Below are 20,718 nucleotides of genomic sequence, written 5' to 3' on the forward strand. Positions count from 1 at the left end.
ATTATTAAAATTAATAGAGTTAAAACATTGCTTTCAAATACATCTCTTTACTCAGCAAAAAATTCCAAAATAACAGAGCAGAATTGTATTAAGTACTAAAAGTACTAATTGTTCTCCCATTTGCAGAAAATACCCATAAAAACAAATGATGGAGAGTTCTGTGAAACCAAAACAAATTCCTGTGTTATCTGAAGCAATCAACCTTAACCATTTATACTTGAGCTTACCCAACTCAGAAAAATGATTAATGGGGAGACACTGACAAAAATAACACTGTTTTTAGGCTGAAATGTTTCACATGAAATATTTTCTTCAAAACATGGGTAAAAAAAATTTGTGTCACACTGTGTGTTCATCAATTTATAAATCACAAGACCCAGGCACATGCTATAAATTGCAAACCTGTCATCTGAGGCTGCCACACTGACAGCCCGTGGGGCACTGCACCAATTCTCCTCTCCAAGAAACTTTCAGCAGCTACTGGAATTTTTGACCAGCATGGTACCTCATAAAGAAAAGAAATGAAGAGGTTTTTAATACCATACTGCCAGGAAATGCTGCAGACAGAGGAAGAGAGACAATCACTTCCTGCACAATGCTGGACAAAGCTCAGGATCACCAGGACAATACATACACTCCCATTACTAATTTATTACATTATTTTGCTACTGCTCTTGGCTCTTCCCAAGCTCCACACAGGTCAACAGAACTGTGCAATCTAATAAAGTTTTGCCATGGATCTTACTATTTCTGAAACCTTCTGACAGCCTTTCTGCCCAGTTAGACATGTTAAAAGCTCCATTAACACTGTGTCTTTCTAGGTAACCCTGATAGCCACGTATTTTTAAGCCAATAAACACTGAGAAAATGCTTTCTAAAACTCTTATTTTTTTTTCCCCTTTCAAAGAAAGTGAGATTTACCATCATGCTGGTTTTCTCCAACCCCTCTTACAAGCAAAACGTGACAAAAAGAAGGAGGTCTGAGAGGTATTTAACATCTGTTAAAACCTGTGGCTGAGGCAAGGAGAAGCAGCAGCCAGCTCCAGCAGTCCCATAAGTTACTGTCATGGGAACAGAACAGAAAATTTGAAAACCCCACAGCAAGGAGTGGCACAGAGCATACAGAAAACAGGAGGTTTATCCAGGGCACAGGACAAAAACCTGTACAGAACTATGCTTCTTTACTTCTGCTTCCCCTGTGATGATTGACTGAAATACACCAGCTACATTTTCCTGTATTTCAATGGCCTACTGCTGCTTAAAAAAAAAAAAAAAAAAAAGTTTACAGCTCTCAAATTCAGAATTTCTTCCTTTCAAAAGATGTCTTCACATTTTTGCTGTAGCTTGAACCTGGAGATCTAAGAAGTTAGATTTTTGTCCCTCTGTATCTCAGCTGTTCATACAAATCATTCATTACACAGCACCATCCCATCTAACCTTTCTTTTCTTCCTTATCTGCACTGCAATTAGCTAGTATTTAATGAAGTGGATCAGAACAAACAACAAGAACAAAAGGACTGAGAACACAATCCAGCTTTCATGAAGATGTACTTACACACAATATCAAGAGCAGTAGGCAGTGCTGTAATTTCTGAATTTAACATTTCAGAGTTTTCCAAGAAACATCAGCAAGCCTTCAAAAATCACATACCCAGAAAAGGATGTTGGAGGACTTCCACACACATCATTCCTCGTGTGTTTAATAAAGAGACAGAAAACAGAATGAGGCTCTAATATGCACTGCATTTCTGTCCTGGGAGCTACTAACACGGGGTGGTTCCTGATTTATTACAAATCTCCTTGAAAACTTCTACTTCATTTCCCTAATAAGTATTTCTAAAAACTTGGAAACCACGGCTTGGCACAAACCCACTATGAGTTATTCCAATAAATCAAAGTGTTGGGTTTATTAGAAAAGACAACTTATCACTGACCATAAATCTGACAGCTGTTAGAAAGGCAAGACTCCTGCCTCCCTGCTGCAGCTATATGGGCAGATTATCACTCCAGTTTATAAGCACCCAGTGCAGACTGCTGCAGACAGCCTAAAATTCCACATGGTGGTCAAGGCAAGCCACAGTGCAGAGCTGTGAACTCACTTGGCATGCTGTGACTACACAACTCCACCAGCAGATGACCCAGAAGAAAGCTCATCTGTCCAAGTTCTCCTTGTTTTCATCACATGATGACCCAAGTGTATATCAAACTGACAAGTCATAAGAAATTAATTTTAAAAGCACAAACAGCCCAAAGTAATGAAACTGGGTGAATTTACAAGGCACAGTTCATACACGTTACTCTGGGGGCTGTGTTTGGGCTATGTTAAATCTGCACCTAAATTTTGGTGCAGAAATTATATTAAAAAAAAGTAAAGAAAATTCACTAAAAAGTGGAAGACAAAAGATCCCAAACCCTAAGGTATTTACTGAAAAAAAAGGATGGGAGTCTGCTTCCCTGGCAGAGCAGCACCATCTGGCTTTTGCTTACTGGAACCTTTTTGTTGAGAGGGGCAAACCAGGTATTTCTGCAGCAGCAGCAGGAGGAGAAGGAGCTTGAAGAAACTCATTGAAATGCAGAATCTGAAAATCCCTGCCCAAAACACTGACTCCTGCTGGCAAGCCTCCTCTGCCATCTGCAAGGGGAAGGGGAACAAGACAGAGCTGGTCCAACACAACAGTTCATGCAGGCATTAACTGAAAATTATCAACAAGTGATAAAGATTTTTATGAATGAGAACAGGGAACTCAGTGGAACACTGAAACTGCAGTGCTACCAATGCCAAGTTAAACACATACACCCCTAATTATTTTCTTTTGAGTCATATAGGCCACGGGCTGCTAAAAGAACAAAAAGCCCTCAGTACTCCATTGGCAAGATGCATTTGATAATGTGCAACTTCCTACCAACACTAACAAATATTTAGGGCAGAAAATCCTACAGACTTCAAGGCTTCTCTCTACGTTATTATCAGGCTGAGAAGCTGTCAGCAGAAAGCTGTGCATCCAAAACATGAAGCACCAAGCTCACCATTAACAGACAGGACAGATTTCTGATGGCTACAGAGAGAAAAAAACCAAACACCTCCTGCCTGGCCAATCCTGTAAGGAACTCAAAATGTACAATTTACAGAGGAAAGCATTCACTGAACATGAATTAATAGATTCCCAAAGGGGCCATGCAGTTCTGAAAATGTTTTTTAATTCTTTTGTGCACAAACCACAGGAAGAGGTTCAGCTTATGCACAGGAACTTGAAGACCTCCAATATAATGACCAAAAAAATTAGTAACAGATTTAAATAAGGTTTATTGAGAAATAATTATTATCTATATTATTATACTATATTGCATATAGTATAATAAAATAATAATGTAATAATACAATAACATTTTATATGATAATACATATTATATGCAATATTATATTATTATTGTATTATTGTTATATATTATACCCTCCCCAGTATTTAGTGAAAGCAATGGTGTAATATTTTAGTTTCTTGCTCTGTGATCCAAATAGTTATTCCATTTGCTTTATTTCTTTTGTTATAGAACTCAGCAACAATTGGCCTTCTAAATGTATGACTGGGATGCCTGGAAAAGCATAGGCAAACTTAGACACAACACCTGTTTTAAAGAAAAATTAAATGGAAAAAGGGAAAAGGAAGATGTCCAATGGTCAAGATGTTCATCACCAGCAAAAGACCAACAAAGAAATTCTGAACTGGAGCCCAAAAATTGTATTTGGACACCTAAAAAGGAAAGTTGTGGTGGAAAAGTTTAAGGACATCAACTGTTCCAAACTAGAGAGGTGTCTGTCCCAGCAAAAGAAGGAGAGAATAATGAAATTTAGACTGAAAAGTAAAAGAATATTTCAGCTTTTAAAACAGGGATCAAGAAACACATTGGTTTCTGCATAATTTTATATTTTTAAATGTAAATTGAAGATCTGTTTAAAAGATTAGGCTACATCCAACAGAAGAAATCACACTCAGTGGACAATTGCAAGGTAACAACCTGTATGGCTACATGAGCAGGGTGCTACATCCTAAAATCTACACCTTAGAACTCCAATGGTAGGAAGGTTAAACCCCATCCTGTTCCATAAATGCATGAACTGAAAGATATCATAATAAGGTGCAATTACAACCCTGAGAGAATTTTTTTAACTTAAAATACCTTATTTATTTCAGCTTTAGAGTAGCCTACCTGAAACATTGAAGTACTGCACTGAGTATAACTACCAAAAATATATTAAAAATAATTTTCAGACATTGAGAAAAGTCAGAGAGAATGAAGAAAAAGTTCAGAAGAGAGAAAAATAGACTGATAAAAGATTAAATTGGTATAACTTGACTAGAAAGGTATGACATGGGAAAGTTGCCTGTACACCTTTGCAATGAAGAATAAAAAGCAATTATTTAGAGGAGTATTGAGGTTTTTTTCTAGCTATACAAACACGAATGAGGGAAAAGCTGTTAAACAAAAGAATCTTTTGATAAGCACATTTCACAGGCTGGAATCACCTCCACAGTAAAATGAGAGGCACATCAAGATGTAGATATTTAAAATCATATCAGGGAACTCATACACAAAGGTACTGCTGGTCAGAGCTGCTCTTTCATCACAGTAGATGAGATTATTTAAAAGATTTTCCATCTCCAACTTGCAAGACCAAAATAAGGACAGAGATTCTAGCAAGAGCCTTTAGAAAACAAGCACACAAACCAAACTCCACTGTATTTCTGGTGAATTAAAAGTCAAATGAGAAACAATTAGAATGATGGTCAACTCATGGCCTCAAAGCAACCACATAATAAATAAAAGGGAGGCAAAAAAGCTTCTCAGAAATAGCTGATGAGCCTTTTCCAGCAGCTGGATGGATGAATCAGCCTGGTTTAAGTCAAAATGAAAGGTGGGAAGAGCTGCACACTGTCCACAGAGCAGTGTCTCACTCTAAAGCAACATCCTGAACCTGGTACAGAAATTACCTTCAAGATAAATTAATTCTACACTCACAAACAACATACCAAGCTCTTGACAGCTTTACAGAAAGCTGCAGAGCCTGACGCCAGGGGAAGGGATTTGGGTTCTTTGCAGAAGCAGAGTGATGAGTAATCTGTTCTTTTCTTACCATCTCACTTTATTGCAGGTCTGGGTAGCTCCAAGAGGGGAACCTGCCACCATGGGGACCTGGATGGGGCTGTGCTGTTTGTTCATGACAAGATCCAGCTTCTCTTCCAGGGATTTACAGGTAGCTTCCAGTGCCAGGAGCTTGGCCTCGATGCTATCCAAGCGCAGGCATATTGTCTGATTAATGGAATAGAGGAATGACTGGAAAGGGGAGAAGGCAAAGGAAACTGAGTTGAAAAGACTGGGGGATTTATCTGCAGCTACATACACAGAAGGAAGCTCCAGATAAATGTGACTAGAAAACAAAGGAATGAGCAGTGTGCCCAGTGACAAAACTCAGCCACACACAAAACCGATGGCATCCAGGAGCGTTTGAGCATTCCTGGATTCTTCCAGATCCTTACTGAGGAGCCAAAAAGCATCCCAGCCAAACACATTTTCACCTAAGCACTTTGTTAGGATGATTTCATAGACCACAAAAATCATTTCAAATGACGTGCCAAAGCCTTTCATTCAAGACATGTAAAAACAAAAGGATTATAAATCTATGAATGCACTGTCCTGGATAAAGTTAAATAACATTTTCCCCTGCCCCAACTGATAAATTCAGATGATTCCAGTGGAAATTATAACAGCAGATATGACCTCCGAGACAATTAATGCCACTCACTTAAGTTTTCTCCTAAACAGCAAATCAAGAAAAGCAAATTTAGTTTTTCTAAGCAATTTGCTTGAAGAGAAAGCATTTTCTACTCGTTTCTTCGGGGAAATAAACCCCATTAAAGGGTAATGTTACACACATTCTCCTTTGCAAACATCAACTGTGCCATCTTGTGGCCTTTCCTTGCAATTTACACCCCCAATCAAACTGGCTTGAAGTGCTGCAGTCTCTAGGACCATTTCAAATATACAGAATTACTCAATGTGTGTGGCACTACAGTGCTACTCCTACACTTAGGCTCCCAGAGAAGCAAGCAAAGAACAACAACAAAAAAAAAAGCACCAAAAAACCCAAAACACCCCCACCTAAAGCACACCAGGGAAAAGTGCAGGGCAAGCTCTGCAAGCACAGAAAAGCCTGAGCTATTAGGAGAATGCTGTTAGCTTAAAATAATAATTTCAAACATGCTGGAATTATCTAGAAACTATAATATAAATACATGCTCAGGTACATCTTTTAGGTCAACCTTATACATTCTATCAAAAAATGTGCCAATAGTGTTGTTTGAGTCACCAGAATTAATTCTGATGATATTTTATATTGGACATAAAAATCCTCCTACTGATTTTACCAATCATGCAGATTTTAAAACTTGTGTACAAAAATGAACGAAAATTTACAAGGCAACTATAAATAATTTTAACATTATGTATAAACAGTTCATTTTCCATTCTTTTTATTTTAAGATATTCCCCCAAGAAAGCCAACCTAGTTAGTGTGACAAATAAAAAGAGAGAAGGGCATTATCATAACCTTGATAGAGGGGTCCTGGCAGTTAATTTCTATACGCTGACGTTTCAGGCCAGGCTCAACATCATCATCTGTCACTTCATGATTTGCCAACACAACTGTGAAGAAAAATAAGCATTGCCAAAGTTTATAAAACAAGAGGACATGGCTCACATTAAAAACACATTAGATGGCTAAAACAAAACAATGTAAAAGGCATTTAATTAATGTATTGCATATAGTTTTCTGGGCTTACTGTTTCTCAAAAAAAAAAAAAACAAAAAAAAACCAACCCAACTTGTATCCAAATCTAAGACTTCATTTCACATGCACTGAGGATTTAGCACTTAAGAATTATCTTGTATTATTTTATTAGGAACTTGCCCCAGTGCTCTCATTAGCTGATCTAGAGTACTGAAGATATCCAAGTCAAGCTATTGAAAACTTGCTATGGAGCCTTGACAAGTGCCTCTCAGAAAAGAAGAAGAAAAAAAAGGAAAGGAAAAGGGAAAAGGGAAAAGGGAAAAGGGAAAAGGGAAAAGGGAAAAGGGAAAAGGGAAAAGGGAAAAGGGAAAAGGGAAAAGGGAAAAGGGAAAAGGGAAAAGGGAAAAGGGAAAAGGGAAAAGGGAAAAGGGAAAAGGGAAAAGGGAAAAGGGAAAAGGGAAAAGGGAAAAGGGAAAAGGGAAAAGGGAAAAGGGAAAAGGGAAAAGGGAAATGAAAAAAGAAAAAAGAAAAAAGAAAAAAGAAAAAAGAAAAAAGAAAAAAGAAAAAAGAAAAAAGAAAAAAGAAAAAAGAAAAAAGAAAAAAGAAAAAAGAAAAAAGAAAAAAGAAAAAAGAAAAAAGAAAAAAGAAAAAAGAAAAAAGAAAAAAGAAAAAAGAAAAAAGAAAAAAGAAAAAAGAAAAAAGAAAAAAGAAAAAAGAAAAAAGAAAAAAGAAGAAAAAAGAAAAAAGAAAAAAGAAAAAAGAAAAAAGAAAAAAGAAAAAAGAAAAAAGAAAAAAGAAAAAAGAAAAAAGAAAAAAGAAAAAAGAAAAAAAAAGAAAAAAGAAAAAAGAAAAAAGAAAAAAGAAAAAAGAAAAAAGAAAAAAGAAAAAAGAAAAAAGAAAAAAGAAGAAAAAAAGAGAAAAAAGATGAAAAAAGAAAAAAAGAGAAAAAAGAAGAAAGAAGAAAAAAGAAAAAAAAAAAAAAAAGAAAAAAGAAGAAAATCTGCAGCCCTGCTTTGTATTCTCAAGAAAAGCTCAACCTTCCACCTTGTTAGCAGAAAATACTATAAATGATCTTCCTTATGCCATGACAACCATCTCTCTACTGTACCTGGGTTATCTGGAGTCAAGTCTTCAACAGCAATCTGAACAACATCTGCCAAATCCTGTTCTGACATCATTCAGAACCAGGCCACAATATCCAGTCAGACACCACTGCAGGTCCCCAGAGAAGTGATGTTGCAAGTCATGCAACCCTGAAAAACAGCAGTGAGAGGCACGTTAATACAGGTGTTTTGATAGACCAACACTGCCTTTATTTTTTCTTTCTTCCTCTCTAAAAGGAGATGCAGCTCCTAACAGGAGTGAGCAACCTAGGAAGTGATCAGTGGTATCAGCTCTTACTTCCCATCACCTCTGTGAGTAAAGCTTTCTGGGCTAGGACTGAGATGAGGGTTGAAGCTCTCCTGGCTGATCCAGAACCCTGTGGCTCTGTGATCCACTTTTCTGCACTTTCCCTATGGATAAAGAGAGCATTTCAGCTTCAGAGATGTGGCAGCTCAAAATCCAAAATCAAATGTTTTGGTCTAAATTGACCTTCCCTGTTTCAAAGGTTTTAAGAACATGCAAGACCCTTTCTAAACTGCAGGGGTTTAATTCCCAAATGATCAATTAGTTCTTGCAAGGGATTAGACTTTACTATTTAGCCTTGATTTTGCAAAAGCACAGGAAACTTCCAAGCCATGTTCCATGTGTAATCACTGTGTTCTGTACAGATCTACATGCACCTTACATGTAAGAATCCTAAACTCTACAAAAATATTCAGAAAGCACAAAGAGTCTCCTTGCAACTAACTACCACTAGACATGAAGCAAAATGTGACTTTTTTTTTTCTTTTTTTTTTTTTCTGGCTATTGAACTTTACTGTTTTTTCTACAGCTCAATTCTGATAAAACTACTTTCAGAATATGGTCCTGATTTGAAAGCCAAAACGTTTCTCAGCCCTGCTTCCCTGGAATTCTCTGCCAATGTTATTTATTGGTGTTTCAAGAGAAACATTTAATCTGTAAAACTGAATTTAAATCACTGGAGCCATTCACACTTGTGCCTTCCCACAGCTTACAAATGGATGGACAACGAAACCAAGAGATCAGCAGATTTTTTTTTTTTTTTCCTCTTTAACCTGAAGCAAAAAACACACCAGAGACAATGTGAGGTTTACCAATGGAAAGGGCAATTCATCCCTTAACACTGACACTGAATCAAATCCAACTATGCATAAAGATTTTCCTCTTTCCTTCTTCCACTTGATCACAAGAAAGCCACGAAGCCAGACAGGTGGAATACAAATTTTTGAAGAGAGCAGCCACAACCTACAGAAGAATTTTGAGACTGGCCTGAGCAAAGCCCATCTCAAAAGGACTCCCCACGTATCAGAGCTGTTTACTCAAAATACCAGCACTGCCAATACTGAGTCATTTGAAATTCTGATCATGGCAAAAAAGAAAAAAAAAAAAACAAAAAAAAAACAAAACTGTTGGGACAGGCCAGAGCGTGGCAGCACGCCCAAAAAAACCTGGCAATCCATTAGTGCATATGGATGCCATTTTGGCAAATGATATTTGCCATTTCTGAGAAATCCTGGTCACCAGCCAGGCTTAACATAATAAACCAGCTGTGCTACAGTTACTGTTTCATAATCTTACATACTGCTGTACTACTGAGAACCCTGCCCTCAACCTGGAGGAAGCCTCTCCAGACCCTAAAAAAGGACAAACCAAACAAAACCCAACTTTGCCTATTTCCACAAGTCAAGATTTCACGTGTTGTTTCAGCCACTTCTAGCTACACTTCCAGCAATCTTTTATACAACATTCCAAAGGATTCATAATGCTTTTCTTTAAACCCACTTCATGGGATGCATGTATTTAGCCTCCCAAAATTCTTTAATAATCACGGAAATTAATTAAAGGTTTCTTCAACGCAAAAATTATTTCTCTCTTCAGACTCTGCTCTTCCTGAGTAGTGATCTGAAAGAATCCAACCCCTTATCAGAAAGGAAGAACCAAAATCCTCTGTCCCAGGGCCCTGTAACAAGGGCAGAAGAAGCAATGAGTGGCAGAACAGCTACTACAACACCTCCACAGCGAAGTATCTCCATAACATTAGTATTTATTTCCATTTAAACAAATTTATTACAACTCCAGTGAGCCAGACACAGCCCGCAGGCTATCAGCCAGCAGCAGGACAGAACACATTTCTGCCTTCTCAACAGGCAAAACAAAACAGAATTCTGCTGCCACCAGAGGCTCCTGTGTCAAAGCAGAAGGGGAAAACAAACAAATCTGTTGAGTGCTGGATGTGGGGATGAGGAGAGCAGTGGCCAAGTAAGATGCGTTGGGCACTGGAACCACAACTTGAATCAAGACTTCTCTACTGAATTCAGAATTTCAATTTATATGAGAAAACCTTTGCAGCGGTCTGGCCTTGCTTTCAGAACCAAGAGCCCAATAAAACTTAACAGGATGAGTTAGGTAGGTTTATCAGCTTTAAAAAGCCCCAGTCAACAAATTCAAAATAATAATTTTGCCAATATAATTTCCACACGTTTTACTCAGTGTTTACCAGCAGCTTCCCGTGTACAATACTTTCTTGAAATGTGCTATATGTTCCCAGCTCTTATTTATTTTTTCTCTTTTTTTCTTCTGGCTGAAATCCTAGGACCCACTGATTCTAAATTAAGTGGATGTACATTGCTGTTAAGGAGCTAATGTTGAAATATTACCTGGAACAAATATTAAGCTGTAAGAAAAAACTATTAACAGAAAGCCAGGAAGCTGAGGATAAATTACAACAGGACATGAAATCTGCCCACTCTTTCCCCCCCAAACAGCACATGGAATTTGGATCACCAGAGCAGTATTTTAGAGGCAATTTGCCATTATCTGGGGAAGGGGTATGGCAAGACAGCTCATGGCAGGCAGTGGAAAATCTCTCATTAATAAATCCACCAAGGGAGGCCTTGGGCAAACTGACTCCAGCTGAGCTGCTCGGGTGGATCCACCCTGCACCCATCCCTGCTCCCCAGGGCTTTTCTGGGGGTTGGAAGGGATGGATCCAGCTCTTACCCAATGCAAAAACTGAAAACCAGGTTGCAGTGGGGCTCAGAAAGATTTCCTCCCACTTCAGCCCTGGGTGCCTTCGCATCTCACTTCCCTCAAACGTTTCTAAACCTTCAGCCCTCTTGTGTCAGACCCCAGATCAGGTCTGTCCACCCTCTCCCCACCCCATGCCAGACACTGCTTTGGTAATCCTTTTGCTGAGAAACCCAACAGAAACCCAGTCCTGCTGAATCAAGCACCACCATGTAAAAATTGCATTATATTTTAATCATGGCAATAATCAGACATAGGAAACACACTGTGAAAAATACTTGGGAAAAAAAAAAATAATTGAGAAAACAGCCCTGAGATCCCAAGACAGAACAAGCATCAACTAAATCTTCTTATAATAAATATAGTCCATTTCATCACCCATCAAAACTTAAAAATATTCATGTCCTTATTTCTGTATTATTAGTTGAGAGTAAAGACAAATGCTCAACCCTATTCTTGGCTTTTGATAGCCAGAAACAAACCAAAAAGGGGAGCATAAAACCAAGAGCATTCCTAAAACCACTTGCTAGGAGGTGGCTCCAGCACTGGAACACTCAGAAAAACCAAGCAGACAACTAAAGGTATAAATTTAAAGCAGATTAGATGAAGTGCACTAAATCTCCCTACCAACACTGTTACTCAGAATTGATTCCCTTAACACAGAATTAAAGTAGCCTTTGTTTAATTAAGTAAATTAATATTTGTAAGCAACTGAATTAAATTCACCTGAATTCCAGATTAGTTTTTCCACACACGTTTAATGCAATTTAATTAATCTATTTTCAAACATTAATTCCAAATAATTCTTTTGAGCAGCCCCTTGTAAACAAACCTATTTAACTGAAATATCTGATGGCTTCCCAAAGTCACAAGGCATCGTTCCAAAGTGTATAATCAAAAACATCCAATGCCTTGTTAAGAGATAAAAACATGCACAAAACATAAATCTTCTCTCTCATAGTAATTAGTGAAGGTAAACATGGTATTAAAAAAACCCAAACAATTTCCAAAGCTCTGCTCTATTTAGAGGGTTTAATTGAACTTGCCTTATTTGAGCAGCTAATCACTCCCCTGCTAATATTTCTCAGTGCTATTGATAAATGAAAAAACTTCTCAGACTTCAGTCTGCACTGTGACAAAAATTTACTTCTGATTGTGTGGAAAGCAAAACGCTGAATTGCAAACACTTTTTTACTTTGCCCAACCCAAAAGCCCCAAATTTTTTCCTCATCTTCATTTCACTTTTCCTTAAATCGATTAAGGCAAATTTTCGACTGTAATTCCTGTTAAAAATATATACAAATATATATAATAAATGTAAAATATAGATAATAAGTATATAATATGCATGATAAATATATATATATAAATACATAGAAGGATTAGTTTGTTTTGGTTTTTTTTTCTGAGGCAAATAGCTACCACGAATGGGACAAAAAAAGGTCCTTATCATGCAAAAGCCAGAATTTGCTGACACTTATAAAAGTTTTCCAGAAGAGCAACTCCAAAGGCAAAGCTGGTGATAAGAAGGTATTTCACCCATGCATGCAAGTATATTAATCCTCAGTGAGGACAAAGTTCTGCTGTAAAGGGATTATGGTATAAAGATCATCTTCCCCCTGGAAGGGAAGCCCCTCAGAGGACAGGATGCTCATTAACTCTGCTGCTTTAGTGAGCTCACTTCAGCTTTCCCTCTGCTCCTCTCCCTTGGGGGACCCAGCCCAGAAGGAGCTTGAAGTCTCTGAGCAAGGAATAATCCACCCCAAGCTTTGTTCAGTTTAATCCACTCCAGCAGCAAATTACTCAAAAGCAGCCACGAGGCATTCCAAGCACAAACCCCAGTTTTTTCCCATGATAAATCTTCACCAGGGTGCTGGGGTGATGACCCTGCTGACCCAGCCACACATCCCCTGCCCTGGGAAGTCTGTCACAGCTTCCCAGAAACAACCCCTGTCCGTACTCCCGTGGGAAGAGCTGGGAATTGCTCCTATCGTTCCACACCTGGAGTTCCTGATGGGTGTTACAAGCCTCAAGACCTGACAGTGCTCTTTTAGTTTCTTGCTCTGTGACTTGGAATGTTTTCATAATCCCAGAGCCTGGCTTTTTCTCCAAGATAAAGTCACTTTGGTTGGCAGCTGGCACAGGGCTTTCCTACACTAATTAATAATTCCCCAACAAGCCACGTCAGTGCAAGTGTAAATATACTGTACCAGATGAGGAATAACATAATAAAAATCCAAAATTTCAGAGCATTCAGAGTTAAATGCACTGCAAGCACAAGAGCTACCAGTACCCCTCAAGCTTTGACTCTCTGGAGCTGCAGCCCATCAGAATATGAAGTTTAAATTATTTTCAGGGAAAAAAAAAAAAAAAAAAATCAGTTTACACTTCTTTACTACCAAAAATCATAAAGGAGATTCTAATCTTTTCCAGGATGTGTTTAGCTTTCCTTCTCAGTCCACCTCAAATGGCAACTTAAAACATTGTTTAATGCAAATTTTGTAGTAAAACTAAACAAGGGTTTCAGTTTAAGAATTTAAAAGAAATACTGTAATAATTTACAGGCATCTTTGGTTCAACCAGAGATCAGAAAAAAAAAAAAATCCATCCTCCCAAAACATGACAGAAACATCCCTTATCTGTGAAAGCAGGGACACCAGCCATAACATTCTGGAGATATATAAAATAAATATCACTCACAGAGATGCTCTGCTGATAGACTGCATGCAGTACATGTTCTTAAAACACAGATAGCAACACAAAAAAAAAGGAAACAGCTGCTCCAAGAATAAAAGATCTTAAAATTTCTTTGGACTACAAAAATCTCACAGGGAGGAATAAATTCTCAAATATTGCTATGACAGCTCACGTGATTTTTATTATTTTTTATTGTCTTGCTTACAGAAGTATTGCCCTTTTTTTTTTTTTTTTTTCCCTCACTCCACCCTGCACAAGCCATCACCTGGATGCCTTTTTCTAACTCTTCTAACACACTACCACTGCCCAGAGACTCAGACAGAAATTACCCCTGTCCTGCTTTCCAGGGTGCTCAGACCAACAAACACCTCCTGGCACAAGGAGCATGGGGCTTGCAACATTTTTATCATCTCAAAGTCTGGCTTTTTCTCTAAAATATGCCAGCAACTTGAGCATAAATCCTCTGAGGACCTTGCATAAATGCTCTGGTTGCTGTCCTGGGCCAACACCTGCACTGCCACATCCTGGAGGATTCCTGCTGAGTGAGCTTGGCAGGTTAGGGTAAAACCTCTTAAAAATACACTTTTAGGTGCTTAGACATGCAAAAAAAAAAAAAAAATTTCATTTTGATTATACAGACATGTAGTCCCATTGAATTTACTGATATCCACAGGGACTGGATATACCCAAGTGTCTGCAGACCCAGTGCCTGAAGGCAGAGGGGAGTTTTCTGCATCTTCAGTGCCAGGCACAATTTTCCAAGTGTGGCTGAAACCCAGCAAAAAAAAAAAAAAAAAACCAAGAACTGCTCAGGCAGCAGATGCAGCACGCAGAACCAGATGTTCTGTTGTCTTCATGTTTTCATCCACTAGATGGAGAATTTTTATTAATTACAGCACCAAAAAAATCCTGCAAGTACTTAAAAGAAAAATTTCCAGAAATGTTAAGGAAATTAGCATAGTTTTCAACTTTTACCTCTGAAAGCTCAGTTTTTCATTGGGTTGTTCTGTCGTTTCAGTATCAGAATTTTTCCCCTTCCTAAAAAAATACTCAAGAAAAGAGCTTCATGAGCAGCATCACAGCTGGTGTTGGCTGTCTGAGGGCTTTCCCTCAGTAACCTGTTCAGTGCAAACTCAGTGTGCACCCCAGGACTGGATTCACCACGACAAACACTCAGCTCAAGTTCAATTTCTGCCACATGCTTTATCCTTATGTGCTCAGCTTACCTTAAAGAGAATCTTTGACAACAAAAGGAAACAGGATTTTTTTTTTTTTTTACTATAATTTCATGGTTTTCCTAATATGTGCACTGCTGGTTTTCTATACAGTGGAGACACTTTCTGATCTAGAAATTCCAGGGGTGACAAGGACAGCCCCGAATCTTGGTACAGACTTCAACTATAAAAAAAAAAAATCACAGTGGCCAACATAAAATATACAACAATAATCTGCTTACTCTACAGTCTTGGATAGATTTACCTCCTCTAGCTATCTAGAAAAAAAGAAACTTCCAAGCTGCTGAAATAGGCCTTAGCACCTTTCTAGAACAGAAAGATAAAAATCAGTATTTTGAAACTCTTACCAAAAATACCTATGAAAATAAACTGAAGAGCACCATTTCTGAAGAAAAATGTAAACCAAGCAGCTCTTCCCATTCTGAAATCCTTTCACCAGCACAGTTTCATCCTGTTTCTCCACTCCCCCTCCCTCCTCCAGAGAAACTAAAAGCAAGCCCAGCTTTAAATGTGCAAAACTGTGTAACCCTAGGATGCTAAAGTAAAGTACCTTGCTTAGGTGAGACTCGTTTGGGCAGAAGGAGCAGGGAAGGAAGGGAGTGTTTAATTTAAGAGCTGTTTGGAACCCACTCCAAGGGCAGGAGAGGTGCATTCTTTTTTCATCATAAAATACAGGTGCTCCAATTTCCAGAGGAAAATTTCAACTTAATGTATTTTTCCCTTAAGTGGCCTAAGCCAGAGTTTTCTAAGCAGGAAGCAAGATGAAATGATTTTGTTCAACAGACAACACCACAAATTATTTTATTTCGAGTCCCAAAGGCAAAGGATTTCACAGAGTTAATCCTTTTGTGCACTTTTGCATAACATCTTCACATGCAGGCTAACAAGCAGCAGGCAAAGCTGAGTGCTTAACAGAAGCTTTAAAAACCTAAAACCGAAACAGAAACAAGTATTTGAAGTCACTTTAAAGACTTTTTATTGTGTTTGCTGGGAAAAGATTAGGAATTACCCTTTTAATGAATCTGAAAAAACAAAACAAAACCAAAAAATCCCCAAAGCAAATAAAATTACTTCAGCAGTTAACAACTAAATGTCAAGTTTCAAGCTAAGGGAAATCTGTGAAAAAATTTATTGGCAAAGTTCAGGATACATAGACTTTTTTTTTTTTTTTTTTTGTTCTTATTCTAATCCTTGGCTCCTCCTCTAAGCAGCTCCTGCTCGATTAACATAAAGAGTTTCAAGGAGAGGTTCTGTGCAGAGAGAGAAATGCCCATCTCTTGCTTTCAGTATTAGTGTGGTCAGAGTCTTTACTTGCTCAGGAGCATCCCAGCAATTTGAATTCAAGGCATTCTTCACTGAAAGGTGTGAAGACATCCAAGTTCTGACAAAAGGAAGGCATGTATTTTTCCTGCACAAACACTGCTTTATGGGTTTTAAGGAAAAGCTCAAAGCAAGGCCAGAAAGAACCTCAAAAGTGCTTGAGGATTTTGCTATAATTAACGTGGGTCTGAACCCCACTGCCCAACTCCTTGCAAAGATCCAGGTAAATCCACTCTGCTTACATGGAGCTATAGCTATAAAATCCTCTTTCTTCAACTAATTAGTCCAAACCAGTGTAGAACTCTCCTGGACTGTGTTAGAACCAGCCCAGGCAGGAATCAAGCCCTTTTTTTGGGACATGTGCTGATGGAACCCTCTCCATGATAATTGGCATGCCCTGCTGCACTGTGTTATTATTCAATTACTCTATTCATCAATTACTCAGTTAAAAGAACCTTAAAATTTAATACCTGTCCAGTAACCACACAATAAATTAAACATGGTTGGATAATTAAGACATGAAAGCCAGCTACTGCTATTGGAAGAGAGAGCACAAATTTCAAAACAAATATTACAGAATTTTGGTCCTCTGAAGGAGATGGAATGTTTCCCCAACCCAAACTCAGCCTTTTTAATCTTTACAATAAATTCACTAGCCTTGCTTCCTACCGTCTTTTCATGTATTATTGAAAACTGAACTACTGCCAAGCTGTTAATTAATACCCAGAATAAGGCTCCGCTTCACAACCACATTCTTGGGATTCTGGTCAATTTCCACGGCCACTCAGTTGAAAATGTATCAATATTTCCTCGCAGAAAACACATTATTTCAAGGAGCACTGCTACAAAATTACCACGACAGTATCTTTTGTTGTTTGTTTTTTTAAAATTGTTACTATCTCCTTACAAAATTCTCCAAGTTTACCTTTGCTTCTTGCAAGCCTCCCATCAACAGCGAACAGGACACTACACCTAATGTAACCTCACACAGAAGGCCAAAACCAAATAAAAAACCCAAAACATTCCAAACTATAATTTTACAACACTCCACTGGAGCAAATCACTCAGTTACTAATAACCTTCCAAAGTTGTTTACTTAAAAAAAAAAAAAAATCTTCCCTGGAGAGCTCTAAAAATAAGCTGATACATAAACTAGATGCCCCATAGCAGGATAAAGTTACTATGTTTGGTTAAGTACACAACTTCCCACAGCACCAGGATTAAATATATATATATATATTTTAAAAAGCAACATTTGAATTGCAAATAAGGAAAAAGGGAAGAGGGAGTGTGTTATTATTAAACAGATGACTAATGTGAGGAGACCAGAAAATATTAAACCCGATAAGGGTTGTGAAAAAAAAAAAACAAAAAAAACCTTCCTACGATTAAATGACCACACAGGCACAACAGCACCTTCAGGAGACAATCCGGGTGGGTTTGGTTTTTTTTTTTTCCCCCCCAGTGTGAAAAGGAGCAGCCCCTTCCCATCCCCTCTCTCTGCCAGCAGCAGAGGCAGTGCCAATGTCACCACTTCCACCCTCCGAGGGAGGGAAGGAGGGAGGGAGGGAAAACCCTCAGCAAAACCCCTTCCCAAACCCCTGCCTGGAGTGCAGCGTGTTCGCCACCCGGGGGAGGCTCCTTCCCAAGGGGAAAACAGGGAATACGGGTGGGTGGGTGGGGAAGAGAAAGGGCACGGTCCCCAGGGACATAACCCGGGGAGGGCCCAACCAGCCCCCGCATCTCCAAGGCCCCACGACCAGCGAGGCCTCCGCTGCGGTAGAGAGAGAAGGGGCCAGAAATAGAGGTGGGGGGGAAGGGGAAAAATGAGGGGGGGGGAGAAGAGGGGAAAAATGAGGGGGGGGGGGGGGAGGACACACACCCCACCCCAAGCCTGAGTGGGGAGCGAGGCGATGAAGAGCAGCCCCCCGCCGAGGCCCCATCTCCGGCGTCCCGCGGCGGGAAGAGGCGAATCCCCCTGGTCGTCCCCCCCCATCCTGCCCCGTCAGGGTGAGGGAGGGGGCGGAGGCCCGCGGCCCCCCCGCCTCTGGGCCCCTCCTCCCCTCAGCAGCAGCAGCAGCGGCAGCGGCGGCAGCCACCGCCTCCCGGCCCCGGGGGTGCTGTGGGGCAGCGCGGTGAGGAGCGGGGGAAAGGCTGTGAGGGGCCCTGGGCTACACGCCCGGTTCCAGGCCCCCCGGGAGCTCAGCCCCAGCCGTCCGGCCGCGGGGCGCCGCGGTTACCGTGTGCGGTGCTGAATTCTCGTGGTGTTTGTCGAGCGGCTGCGATAATGGCGTCCTTCCTCGCGAGAGAGCTCCCTCCCCACAGCGCGCAGGCGCCGCCGCGCTGCGCCCTCTCCGCCGCCTCCCTCCCCGACTGCCCGCGCAGACGCAGCCTCCCGGACGCCCTTCAGCGAGGCGCCCGCCGGAAAGGGACTACAATTCCCAGAGGGCAGCGCGCCGCCCCCGCGTTGCCGCCCCCGCCGAGCAGGACGGGACCTGTAGTACATGCGCCCGGCGCGGTGCGTGCTGGGAGTTGTAGTCCGCGCCACACGAGAGGCTCCCAGGCGGGACTCGCACGCCGCTCACTCCTCTTCCCCTTCACCCCGAGGCGCCCACCCGGCTCTGCCGCCGCTCCCAGGGCTCCAGGAAACCCTCTCGTTCAAAAAAAACCACCTCCCTCCTCAAAAAAACTCCCTCTGCAAAGCCCCTTTCGCCATCGCCCCCGGGGTGGTGATGTCCCCACCATGTTGTGAGGGTGCGGGTGCCCCCCAGGCTCTGATTCCTCCTCAGGCAGCGTTGCGGGGCTCCCGCACGCTTCACTGTCACTCCTCCTGTTTTATTAAGACTTTGCACACCTACCAGGCCACGTAGGCAGAGGATTTGGCCAGCGGAGCTGTCAGCAAACAGATTACAAATATATTTGTACCTTGAGAGCTGCCTGCTCTGAGCCCTGCACTGCACTGGGGGCTCCTGAGAGGACACAGGGCAGGAATGGGATTAATCTGAACGGGAGATGTCATATTAAGGAGAAAAAAAACTGTCACCCTCCTCAGAACACGGCTGGAGAACAGGCAGCAAGTGGGAATTGGCTAAATCGGGCTGATTGTGCTGTTGCTTCATTCCTGCATTTGGTGTGAGAACAGAATGGCTTTGGCGAGGGTGGGAAACCTTCTGTTAAACTTCTGGGAATGATAAAAATAAAGAAGCACGGAGGAAGTATGCATCTAGCTCTGCAAGAAGCCAAATACTGAATTATTTTACTATATCCTTCCATTTCACGGCGTTGCCCAAAGACAACAAACTTTACGCTTCATTTTTCAGCTCCAGCATAGCCAGGGGTGACTTTCAAATTCCTGCCTTAAAACATCCCTTAAGGCAGGGGCTTATTTCAGTTCTGCAGTGGCATGGCAAGCAATCACATCTCTGGTTCAGCTGTAATTCTCTGCCCTGACACCTACAGACCCGTGGCTCAACGGAGCAGCATTGCTGTGGCTGTAGATACTGGTTTGAAATCCTGTTCTCTGTAGCTTTGTCACACCCAAACTCAAGATGCCCACTGCAGGTCTTCTGTACCTGTGTGAAATTAAACTCTGAATGTCACAAAATCTCCACTTTCTAAAGTGTTTCAGACCCCAGGGGAGCAGCAGCTCCTCCTGCTCCTGTGTCTGGATATTACAGAGAAGAGGACTTGAGGGTTTTTATGGTTCAGATGGGAAAACTTATGCTGAAAGAGGCACCTGCTCCACCCCTTTCTTTAAAAGTGCTCCTAATGATTTCTCAAGCTGGTGTTTTCATTATTAAACACTTGTTATGAGCCTAGAAATTAACAGCTGGTGTGTGAGGGAAACCTCAGCCTCTCCTTCCAAATTAGTAGCAGTTCAGCTGGGCCTGTTGCTTTACTTGTGCTGTTCTCCCCCTCCGCAAGCAGATTAGGAAGTTCAAAGGTTAAACTGCTAATAAACTGACTTTTCACACAGGATTCTTTCAGGCTTTGCTGCACAGGTTGGCCCTGCAATAGATTTGCCTGTGAGAAGTTGCCAGGTCCCAGCTGGAAAGAAGCAGAGTGACCCAAGTCCCCCTGTGCCACCTCCTGGGGGAAGCTGCTGGTAAAAGCCTCTGCCACCATAAACCACATCTGAGGTAAAAACTGCCCTGTTTTCTCATCAGTACCTTCCCCCCCAAGAGATAATTAACTCACATTCTGCTGAGCAGGGGAGATCCTGCTCCTCTCTGTATAGCCAGCAAATAATTTCTCAGCAAAAACACAAACCAGAAAAACTTTCATTGTCAAACCTGTCAAACTTTCCACCTGTAGATGTCAAATGAACAGCAGGGAATGCTGGCAGCACCCGACTGGTGGTGGGTAAGAAACTGCCCATAAATATATAGGAAGAAATAGCTTTACTGTAAATTATATGCTGATTTAAGCTATGGTAACTTGCTCAAGTGCATCAAATCCATTCTTATTTTCCTTCCCCACTATAAAAACGAATAAAAACTTCAGGGTGCTAATAAATCAATTTCATTTTTT

General features: G+C 40.7%; 1 protein-coding gene across 4 annotated transcripts in view; it reads right to left on the reverse strand.

The window, feature by feature from the left end:
* The window catches only part of BANP (BTG3 associated nuclear protein), a 135,833-nt gene extending 117,254 nt beyond the window's left edge, over positions 1-18,579 (reverse strand). For 3 of the 4 annotated variants that reach the window (XM_071756550.1, XM_071756549.1, XM_071756548.1), the window contains exons 1-4: positions 18,429-18,579; positions 7,893-8,037; positions 6,605-6,699; positions 5,132-5,331 (exon numbers count right to left, since the gene is read on the reverse strand). In XM_071756550.1, the coding sequence (XP_071612651.1) occupies positions 5,132-5,331; positions 6,605-6,699; positions 7,893-7,962 (365 nt within the window). In that variant the 5' untranslated portion in view covers positions 7,963-8,037; positions 18,429-18,579. Of the gene's footprint in view, positions 1-5,131; positions 5,332-6,604; positions 6,700-7,892; positions 8,038-18,428 lie in introns of those variants that run through there. The other variant, XM_071756551.1, reaches the window with a different exon arrangement.
* Between the last annotated feature and the right edge of the window lie 2,139 nt (positions 18,580-20,718).

The sequence above is a fragment of the Heliangelus exortis genome, chromosome 13 (genome assembly GCF_036169615.1).
Source record: "Heliangelus exortis chromosome 13, bHelExo1.hap1, whole genome shotgun sequence".
Taxonomy (NCBI): domain Eukaryota; kingdom Metazoa; phylum Chordata; class Aves; order Apodiformes; family Trochilidae; genus Heliangelus; species Heliangelus exortis.